This window comes from Apodemus sylvaticus, chromosome 6 (assembly GCF_947179515.1).
Source record: "Apodemus sylvaticus chromosome 6, mApoSyl1.1, whole genome shotgun sequence".
Classification (NCBI taxonomy): Eukaryota; Metazoa; Chordata; class Mammalia; order Rodentia; family Muridae; genus Apodemus; species Apodemus sylvaticus.
The window spans coordinates 13,155,407-13,165,717 of record NC_067477.1 but is presented as its reverse complement, the minus strand read 5'-3'; the positions used below and the strand labels follow the sequence as shown (position 1 = coordinate 13,165,717).

Genomic DNA, 10,311 nt, shown 5'->3' with positions numbered 1-10,311 from the left:
CCTTCCAGCATGCTCCTTCCTCGCATGCTCTCTCCACATTCTCCACAGTTCCTGGAGGGGAATACCTGGGGCTGGGCCATATTTGAGATCTTTCCCTGGAGGGGGAGCTATACCCCTGGTGGGACATTCCCTGGGGCTGGGCCAAGGGTCACCCTCTGACTCTGTGGCCAAGGGTAGACAGGTCAGAGGTCGATCCTGGGCCTACTCTGGGGCTCCTCCCACTGGGATTCCAGGAGCCCGTCTCTCCTGGAGGCCTCTGAGGGGACCCAGCTCCTAGAAGAAAGGGGTGGATCCTCGAGAGATGGTGTCTTTGTTACTAGAGCAGGGGATAGGGCTGAGACAGGGCAGGGCTGAGCATTACCAGTGCTCCCAGAACAGGGTCTCCTTGAGGGGCCTCTGCCTCTATCCAGGATTATTTTTTTATGACCAGGAGGCTGAGGTCCCTTACAGGCGGCCTCTTACTCTCTCCTTGAGCCCTTCTGGAGACGTCTCACCTCATTCAGTTCACCCTCTGGATCCCCTAAGGACTGCAGAAGATCCCTGTTCATCTTCCAAGACTGGGTGCCCATAGTCACTTCAGTAGCATGATGAGCAGCTGGCATAGAGTCTGTACCTCAATAAATAGGTCATTGCATGCGAACGGGGCCCATCTCCATCCCCACAATACCACCATCATTAACTACATTAACCAGCTGCGACAGCCAGCCCTGGCACACAGGAGTACCCTGAGTGGAATTCTTGGAAGCTGTGAAAGGATTTGAGAGCAGGACAGGGAGGACCCAGACCCCCCCCCCCCCCCATCGCCCCACTCCTTCCACCATGTCTCTCTCTGCCCTGTTCCTTTCCCCCCCCCCCCCCCCATCTCCTTCCTACCTGGACACCTTGCATCTGTCATGGCTGCAGGTCTCTGAGCTCACACAGGTGGATGGAAGTCCAGTTGAGGTTTGCTACCCAGATCTCAGATCGTGCCTAATGATGGTTACCGAGGCAAGCAGAGATCTCTGCTCTATCCTGGTTAGGAGCTGCTAAACTCTGGGTTCAGGGTCCTGTGTACGCACTGTTACCAGCTCTGGAGTTGATATGCCGGGCCTGATGTCTGCAGCACCATCTTATAATGGCAAGCAAGGGAGGGGCCAGGGAGGGTGGGCAAGGGAGGGCCTATGCTCCTCTTTGTTCCTGGATGCTGTCAGAGTTCTCTCGTTGGGGGTTGAAACCAGGAAGTGGGGGCAGCTCCTGGGTGGGTGGAGTCTGCAGTTGGGGTCTGCCCTCTGGTTTTCACCTTTACAGGGGTGAAAGTGATGTCATCATCACCTAGCAGGAACTTTCACACCAATTTCATTCTTTCCTTTTCTCTTCCCCAGGAGAACAAAAAAGGTTTGTGTTGTACTTCTCAATCTTTGTATGTGGCTCCGCCGATAACTCCATAACCTACCTTTTAGCACGTCAGCAGCTCTCTTCGCAGTCTGGACCGCCTCCTTCTCCTGTTAATGGGGACAAAGCCCCTGCTGGGTTGATTGGCAGGCCAGTGGGCCTTTATTGGTGCTTTATGGTTTGTGTACATGTGGGCTATGGGTAAACGTGTCCACCTCTGCAGTCAAGGCCATTGGCAGCTTCCTGGCCAGCTGCTGGCTCGCTCAGTAAGTTCACCTTTACTCCCACTTTCTAAAGAAGGCCTTGGGTCCCCTGGCAGTAGCAGGAGATATAACCATCATCTGTTCATCCTCTGTACCACAGACGTTCTCACCAAGCAGGGACAGAGGCCAAACTCACCCTAAGTGAGGGTACAGGTTTACCTTTGCTCTCTCCCATTAGGACCCCAGTCCCACCTCAAGGTTATGAACCCTCCTTAGGAATTCCAAACAGAATTTTATATGTGGTGCAGTGAGTACTTCAGGAACCAAGACCTAATGACGGTCCCATTGCCTCCTCTTATGTCTCTCTTAGGTAATAGGAAGGCAGTTTAGAGGGAAAATAGCCCCCCGCCCCTGTGAGCCAGGGGCCTCTGTGAGCACTTTACTGAGGGGATACTGGGATCCTTGCAGCTGAGCCTTGCTCCTTGACCTTGTGTGTCATTTGTGGCGTTTGTAGATAGATAAACAGACAACATAGCACACACCCTCTTCTGGGGCTGTTGTAATATCAGCTGTATAGGGTCATGTATAGGGTCTAAGACTATAGGTTATATGGGTAGGAAGCCTCAAACTGAGAGACTAAAAGCCAAAAGGAACCTTCCCCAGGTTTGTCTGTGAGTAGAGTTCTCTACAGTCAACCCTGGACTCTGATTTCCTAAATGGATGATTCCAGGAAGTCCTTAGACACAATAGAGCGTAGAAGCTCTGTGAGATTTGCTCTCAACACTTTATGTTTGTGGTCCCTTTGTCTCCTCTCCTGCTATAGCTCTACAGGAGAGACAGCGAAGCAGAGTAGGACAGGTTGTCTTCTGACCCTCCTTAAGAACAGGAGGAAGTAAGTGCTTAGTGAGCCTGAGCCCCTGGCCTTGAACCTGGGATCCTACCCATGATCTCCTGGTGCTACTGTCAGGGGTAGATGCCTCGTTAGGAGGCCAGGCAGTATCCAGTTGCCCCTTAGGACCCATAAAGGGCACAGTGGTCCCTGTGTGGAATGGAGAGAGTGTGGTGGGATGTAGTCTTGGGTTCTAAGGAGTGTTTTTCTGAGACCCAAGCTCATAGATCATGCTATAGATGGGACCAAAGTGAGAGCAGCTGGGGGGAGGTGACATGCTGGGTCTCCAGGGGCTTGAGACATTTCTCAGGTCAAAGGAGGGCCTGTCAGGGGCAGATTTCCAGGCAGGATGTGAAGGGCAGAGTTAGGAAAGGGCCCTTGGGTGTGAGGGCCCTGCTTCATGGGTCTCCCCACTATCTTTGAGGTCACACTGGGAGGGGCCCTCGGATTTATACTCCTAGCTTGTATGCAGATTTCCTGGTTAGGAAGCACAGAGTTTGTGAGTAAGGGACTATTCGCTCTATTTCCTACATCCCCAGGAGCTCCCTCCCATCCCGAGTATCCCTCGGTAGCTAATTTTAAGGCCAGGATCCAGGCCCTCTCCATGCATGGGGGCCAACTCTGGGAACAGTTCCTTGTGGGGGCATTGGACCTTTCTTAAGAACAGGAGGAAGTAAGTGCTTAGCGAGGCTGAGCCCCTGACCTTGAACCTGGGATCCTACCCATGATCTCCTGGTGCTACCGTCAGGGGTAGATTCCTCGTTAGGAGGCTAGGCAGCAGCCCCTTAGGACCCAGTCTGGGCTGGAGTAGGGACAGAGGGATGTAATGCAGTCTTGGGTTCTAAGGAGTGTTTTTCTGTGACCCAAGCTCAAAGTTCCTGCCTGTCGACTTTCCTGAACTGTGGGTCTTGAGCAGAGCTTGGCTGTTCCTCATTTCCCATGTGACAAGAAGGATGGGACCAGATGACAACTGGGATTTCTGGGGACCCTCCCTCAGTCCCGTGAATTCCCGAGTCCATTTCCCATGGGAGCCTAAGACCTTGAGAGTGCAGGGACTTCCTTCCCTTTGAGAGAAGACATGAGGCCTTTTGCTGTATGTTGTCCTCAGAGAGCGAAGCCCTCCACCCCTGACCCTCACACCCCTGCACTTGTCCACCCCAACCCTCTCTTCACTCTCCATCCTTTCTGACCCCATGATCCATGCTCTCCAAACCTGTTTCTTGCTATCCATCCCCCTCCCTTTTAGAACAAACCACAAAGTCAGATAATCTTTCCTTCTCTTTATTCATGGGGCAAAAGCAGGTGTGGGTTGGGAAAGATAGGGAAGGGTTTCCGTCTTGTGGCAGTGAATGGTGGGTCTGGTCAGAGTACTCTTGGCTCCTTGGCACAGTAGGCTGGGTATCTGGGGCTTCACCAGTGTCCCTGGGGTCTCCCTCCTTAATGTAAGGTCTCTGGCCCCTGTACTGTCCATAGTCAGTTTGGGGAGGGGAAAGGGAGCCCCACTTGGTGTTACCACCCTTTCTTGGGTACCCTGAGTCTCAGGGACCTTTAAGGTGGACAAGTCCACCCGGTAAGTCACACTGGTACGTCAAATGCTCCTTGGAGCAGTTCTGCCCAGGTAAGATCAGAGTTCAGGGACAGATCAGGTGTCAATGGAGCTGGACCATACCAGTCGTGGTGGTGGTGGTGGTGGTGGTGGTGGTGGTGGTGGTGGTGGTGGTGGAGGAGTGGTTGGACTTGCTTGCAGGGTGGGCTGGGGTTGTGGAAAGCATGGAACCACAGCACCTGGGAGAGGGGTGGGGCGGAGGCCGGGGGAGTCGGAGCACCGGTGTGGAGGTAGAGGTCAGCGGAGCACACAAGGTCAGTGTCCCAGGTCACATTGGTTGCCGCATGCCACTCGGGTGGTGGTGGGGTCCATGGCATCTGCTTGCTTGGCTGCACCTGCTGTGTCTACTCTGCATCTGGCTGGGGTGATGGGGTCACTGTTGCTCATCACTACTTTCTCTTCATTGGTCTCACTCCCATTTGTGGGCCTGGGGCCCGGACAGTTAGGATAGTTAGGGTTGCACAGTCTTGGCTGGCTCTGGGTTGCTGAGAGTTGGCTAGTCCTTTAGCACAGATGATGTTGCTGGTTGATGAGTTGAAGTTGTGGCCCTTCACAAGTGGGTTCCCCTTAGGTTAGGAGTAGCAAGAGGGTGCATTGGATTTGAGCAAAGCTGGCTGAGGCACAAGGGAAAATGGCAGAGACTTGGTGTGTTTTCAGTCAAGTTCGTCATCTGAGTCAGATAACTCTTCTAGCCTTGCCTGTTCCCTGGCTGGGGAAGGCAGTGCCATCCTGGAGGCCAAAGTCAGGAAACGTGTGAGAGCCCGGGCCACCTGATCTCTGCTAAGCAGAGTAAGGCGTCCATCGGCTCCCAGGGTGTAGAGTAGCCGGTTGTTGAGAAAATCTAGGACCTCTGGGTCCAACAGATTTCGTGGGCGGAAGGTGACCGCTTCTCGGTCGTCAAGTAGGTCCTCTTGCACGTCGTTGTCCTGCGCGTCCTGCGAGGTGTCTTGCAGGCCGTCATGCAGGCCACTCTGACGGTAACGTTGCAGGTCGTCTTGCAGGGCTTCTCGCAAGACGACATCTTCATCCCCAACGACGTGCAGTTCCAAGTACCGGTGCTGGTGTGGGTCTGGGAAGACGTCATCCTCAGGATTGACTCTGACCCCAAAGAACTCACACAGGGTCAACCAGAACCCAGGGGTGAATCTCATCCCCCGTGGAGGGTGGGAATGCAGAGCATTCCGGTGCCAGCACCTCGGGCCCAGGAACAGTTCAGCCAGCTCTCGAGCTGGGAGGGTGTTGGCACCCACTAGAGGGGGCATCTGGCTCAGCAGCTGAGCAATGGCGGTGGCCATGCCACTGCTCGCAATGAGAGTTGAGTCCAGGATGAGTCGTAGCGTGTGCCGGGGCTGAGGCCTGGCCACTTCCAAAGAGGGGGCAGGCAGTGGGGAGACAGGCCGCCTTGCTCTCAACATCACCAGGAGGGCTGCCACACCCACAATAGTCTTCCAGTAGAGCAGGCCACGGAAGAAGTTTAGGACAATGGTCCGGATCTGGACCACACTGAAGTGGGCCAGGTAGCCATTGAGGATGTGGTCCATTGGGATGGCACCCAGTAGTTCCTGCGCCATGTTTGCCTCCTCCTCCTCCTCCTCCTCCTCCTCCCCCTCCTCCTCCTCCTCCTCCTCCCTCTCCTCCTCCCCTTCCTCCTCCACTTCCTCCTCGTACTCCTCGCACTCCTCCTCGTACTCCTCCTCTGACTCTGCTTCACTATCATCCTCATAAGAGGATGCATTCCTTTGCCTTGCCCTAATGGACGAAAGCAGCAATGGCCCTAGAAACCTTGCTCTGAATCCTCTCTGGTTCCAACATCTGCGGAACAGTGCTTGGGGGTCACCTGGATCTGGTGCCTCCGTAACACTAAAGTTGAAGTGCGAGAAGAAGAAGAGCCAATGCCCGGGGAGAAGTACGGTGAGCCTGTCATTATTCAGCGAGGCTAGATCCTCCGTGTTGAGAAGAATCATGATGGGCTCCTCGGTGTTCTCCAGGTAGCGACACCACACCATGAAGGAAGCCCGGATCGGAAGGATTCTCATCTCCACTGGAGGGTACTCCTCCTCCCTTTGGGATAGGGGTCTTGAATAGAAAGCGCAGGTAGCTGTTTTGCCGGTTTCATAGTCAGTTTGGACCAGGGAGGCATGCAGGTATGACCCAGTGATGCCTGTTTCCAAGTAGAATGGGTTCTGAGGCTTAGGATGGTAGAGAACCGGTGAGTTGCGGAAAGCCCTCTTCAGGGAATCGAAGGCCTCCTGCTCCTCCTCTCCCCAGTAGTAGGGCTCTGAACTAAGCATCTGTCTCACCAGGGGTTCTATGATGACTCTGAAGTTCTCCACGAATTGGCGGTAGGGATAGAAAAACTCAATCACACCTTGTAGGCAGCGCCTGGTCTGAGGGACAGGGCACCTCACGATGTGGTTCATCAGGCTCTTGCTCAGTTTCACCCCTTTGGGGGATATGTGGAATCCCAGGATTTCTGCAGTCTGGCGGTGGAACTGAGTTCTGTCCAGTGAGCAGTACATGTTGTGAGACCGGAAGCGGACCAGGACTTGGCGGACATGTTGGGGGTGCTCCTCCTGGCTCATTGAGTAGACTAGGACCTCTCTGCCATGGCAAATTGCAAAGTAACCTAGGAAGTCTTTTAGGATAAGGTTTACGATGTTGTCACCTTCGTCAGAGTATGAGCTTATTGTGTAGGGCCGGTAGCGTCTCATCTCGTGGATCCCGAATCCAAAGGATGCTTTCCACGTGTCCTCCGTGTGTGTGACGCTGTTCTTCATTTCACCTTCCTGAATCCCAAGCACCTCCAGTTTTGTGAACCATGCAGCTCCATGTAACTGGTCAAACAGCTCTGGTATCATCTGTGCGTTGTCTTGTCTGTCGTTCAGCATGTCACACAGTATCCAGTACTCTTCTTGCTCCCTCGCTTTGTCTTGCATCCTGGCACTCACAGGTTCCACAGTCTCTCTGGCCCTATCCTCTTCAAGGACGTCGTTTTGATCACTGTCTCCAGCCTGCTGAAGCTCAGAGGGCTCTGATTCAGAAAGATCATCGGATCCGTCTGAGCTTGGCTGGTCGGAAGTCTCATCATCTACCTCCCTCGGGTTAAACACGTCGGCCAGGTCTGAGTATGTGTGTGGCAATCCGGGTAGCAGGCTAATGCTGTAGTGCTCTAGCGCGATGGGTGGCGGAGGTGGGGTGAAGCAATTCCGCAGACAGTAGGGCGAGTGGAAGGTACAGCGACCGCTGAACCAGTCAACTTCAGGGGCATGCGTTCGGAGCCACTTCCTGCCTAGGATGATGGAGAAGCTGAGTTCAGGTAAGATGTCAAATTCAATGTACTCATAGTGCTTCTGTTGGACACATACCAGGGGCTCGGTGCACAGCCAGACAGATTGGTTGCTGATCAGGTTGCCATCCACGCCACGAATTCTCTGTGGATAAGGTTTCTCATAGAGTTCCACATAGTGTTCCTGGGCAAACCTCTCATCCATGTAGTTCCCTTCTGCTCCGGAGTCCACCAGGGCCCGCACTGCGACACTGTGGTAGGGGTTCACTCTCACCAAGAGCAGCACGAAGATGTGATCTCGATTGAGTTCTGGGTGGAACTCGTGGGGTGGCCAGCCGCTCACCCTCCACTTCTCTGGGGTTGGTCTATCCATCCAGGCTATGCTTCTTGGGCGGGACTCAGGGGGCAGCCTGAGTAATGCCCTTCTCTCTGCCAGCTTATCTTCAAGTTGCAGGACAAGCACAATCAGGTTGTCCAGGGAATTCGGCTGAGGGATCCGGAACAGATAATGCCTGATCTCTTCATTGAGCCCCTGGCAGAGGTGGGCCTGCAGGACTTCATCTGGCCAGCCTAAGGTGGGTATCAGACCCCGGAACTCATTGATGTAATCGGCAGCACAGCGGTTGCCCTGCCTGATGCTGAACATGGCGTCTTCCGCCACACGCAGTGCCTGCCGATACTCAAACTTTTCTGACATGGCCTCGACAAAGGCTGGGAAGTCGTTTATCACTGGGCTGTTCTTTTCTACTAAGTTGTTGGCCCATTCTAAGGCTAGGTCAGTCATGTTGCTGATGACAAATTTCACCTTCAGATGATCATTGTACAACATCGGTGGGTAGTTCTGCATGGTCATCTGACAGAGCACGATGAACTCATGGTAATCTCTGCCATCTCCAGAGAAGGGCCTGATAGAGGGCAGGCAACCTTCATCAATGGCTTGCATCATGATACTTTCTGCCACTTTCTGTTGTTCTTTGAGGTCCTGCATCCGGAGGAACATCGAGACGACGGATCCCATCGGGGTCATCTCTTCTTCTGGAGTATTCTTCTGCTGATCTTCATCTTCAGAATCATCTTCCTCCTCATCTTCATCTCCCAGGTCAGTATCATCTCGATCTGACTGGGTTTCGGATGAATTTACTGCTTCATCCATGCTATAATCAGATGCCTCACTGAGTGGTTCCGACCCTGCCCGGTTTGAACTTTCACTTGACTCTCGGTTTGAACTGCCAGTTGATTCCTGGTTCGAACCGTCGCTTAAAACGCGGTTTGAACCATCACTCAACTCGTGGTTTGTACCGCCGCTCAGCTCATGGTTCAATTCATCGCTTGACTCGTCGTTTGAACTTTCACTTGTTTCCTTGTTTGAAATATTTGCTAACCCCTGGATTGAACTATCACTTAACTCAGGGTTTGAATCATAGCTTGACTCTTTTTGTGACCCTTCGGTGGACACATGGCGTGATCGACCGCTGGACCCGCGAATGGAAATATCACTTGACTCCTGGTTTGAACCATCATGGTTTGAACCATCATCACTTGATTGCTCCATGTCTTGGGGTGGGTCATTGGCTTCCTCACAGGCTCCACTGGATGGCTCCTCAATGCCTCCGAACAGATTAGTGGGCAGCTCTTGCATTTCCTGGAGGCGGCCACTGGGGGGCTCCCTTTCTTCCTCCGCCTTGCTGGTATCTGAGCTGTCCTCCTCCTCACCCTCCTCCTCCTCCTCCTCCTCGGCCTCCTCCTCTTCCTCAGCCTCCTCCTCCTCCTCAGCCTCCTCCTCCTCGGCCTCTGCCTCGGCCTGCGCCCCGGCTTCCTCGGCCTGTGCCTCCTCAACCTCCTCCTCCTCTTCAGCCTCCTCCTCCTTGGCCTCCTCCTCCTCCTCGGCCTCCTCCTCCTCCTCCTCTTCGGCCTCCTCCTCCTTGGCCTCCTCCTCCTCCTCGGCCTCCTCCTCCTCCTCCTCTTCAGCCTCCTCCTCCTTGGCCTCCTCCTCCTCCTTGGCCTCCTCCTCCTCTTCAGCCTCCTCCTCCATGGCCTCCTCCTCCTCCTCGGCCTCCTCCTCCTCCTCTTCAGCCTCCTCCTCCTTGGCCTCCTCCTCCTCCTTGGCCTCCTCCTCCTCTTCAGCCTCCTCCTCCTTGGCCTCCTCCTCCTCCTCGGCCTCCTCCTCCTCCTCTTCAGCCTCCTCCTCCTTGGCCTCCTTGGCCTCCTCGGCCTCCTCCTCGGCCTCCTCCTCCTCCTCTGCCTCCTCCTTCTCCTCGACCTCCGCCTCGGCTTGTGCCTCGGCCTGCACCCCAGCCTCCTCGGCCTCCTCAGCCTGCGCCTTCTCACCCTCCTCCTCCTCCTCCTCGGCCTCCTCTTCCTCAGCCTCCTCCTCCTTGGCTTCCACCTTGTCCTGTGCCTCAGCCTGAGCCCCAGCCTCCTCGGCCTCCTTGGCCTGCACCTCCTCACCCTCCTCCTCCATCTCCTCTTCCTCGGCCTCCTCCTCCTCCTCGGGCTCCTCCTCCTCCTCCTCCTCGGCCTCTTCCTCCTCCTCCTCCTCCTTGGCCTCCACCTCTTCCTCCTCTTCCTCCTCTTCCTCCTCTTCCTCCTCTTCCTCCTTGTCCTCCTCTTCGGCCTCCTCCTCCTTGGCCTCCACCTTGGTCTGTGCCTTGGCCTGCGCCCCGGGCTCCTCGGCCTGCGCTCCGGCCTGCGCCCCGGCCTCCCCGGCCTGCGCCCCGGCCTGCGCCCCGGGCTCCCCGGCCTGCGCCCCGGGCTCCCCGGCCTGCGCCCCGGGCTCCCCGGCCTGCGCCCCGGGCTCCTCGGCTTGCGCCTGGGCCTGTGCGGCGGCCTGTGCCCCGCTGCTGCCTGGTGTCTCTTCAACGGTGTTGGATGAGCCCTCGGAGGACTCCATTTGTTTTGATGATGGATTCTTAAGCTCCATCATCGTCTCAAATGAGTCTTCAGAGGGTTCTATCAT

General features: G+C 55.3%; 1 protein-coding gene across 1 annotated transcript; it reads right to left on the bottom strand.

Moving 5' to 3' along the window:
- Positions 1-4,722: 4,722 nt before the first annotated feature.
- Positions 4,723-10,311, bottom strand: Rtl1 (retrotransposon Gag like 1). Its single transcript, XM_052186708.1, has 4 exons — positions 10,163-10,311; positions 8,853-9,040; positions 5,803-8,543; positions 4,723-5,691 (listed from the first exon to the last, which is right to left on the bottom strand). The coding sequence occupies exons 1-4, from the start codon at positions 10,309-10,311 to the stop codon at positions 4,723-4,725; spliced, it is 4,047 nt and encodes a 1,348-aa protein (XP_052042668.1).

Bases quoted from the DNA above. Each gene is read 5' to 3' on its own strand.
- Rtl1 (XM_052186708.1), bottom strand. From the start codon at position 10,311: ATGATAGAACCCTCTGAAGACTCATTTGAGACGATGATGGAGCTTAAG. The intron at 9,041-10,162 runs GCAAGCCGAGGA...CTCAGATACCAG, and splicing joins GCCGCCGCACAGGCCCAGGC to CAAGGCGGAGGAAGAAAGGG. The intron at 8,544-8,852 runs GTGATATTTCCA...CAAACCGGGCAG, and splicing joins TGGTTCAAACCAGGAGTCAA to GGTCGGAACCACTCAGTGAG.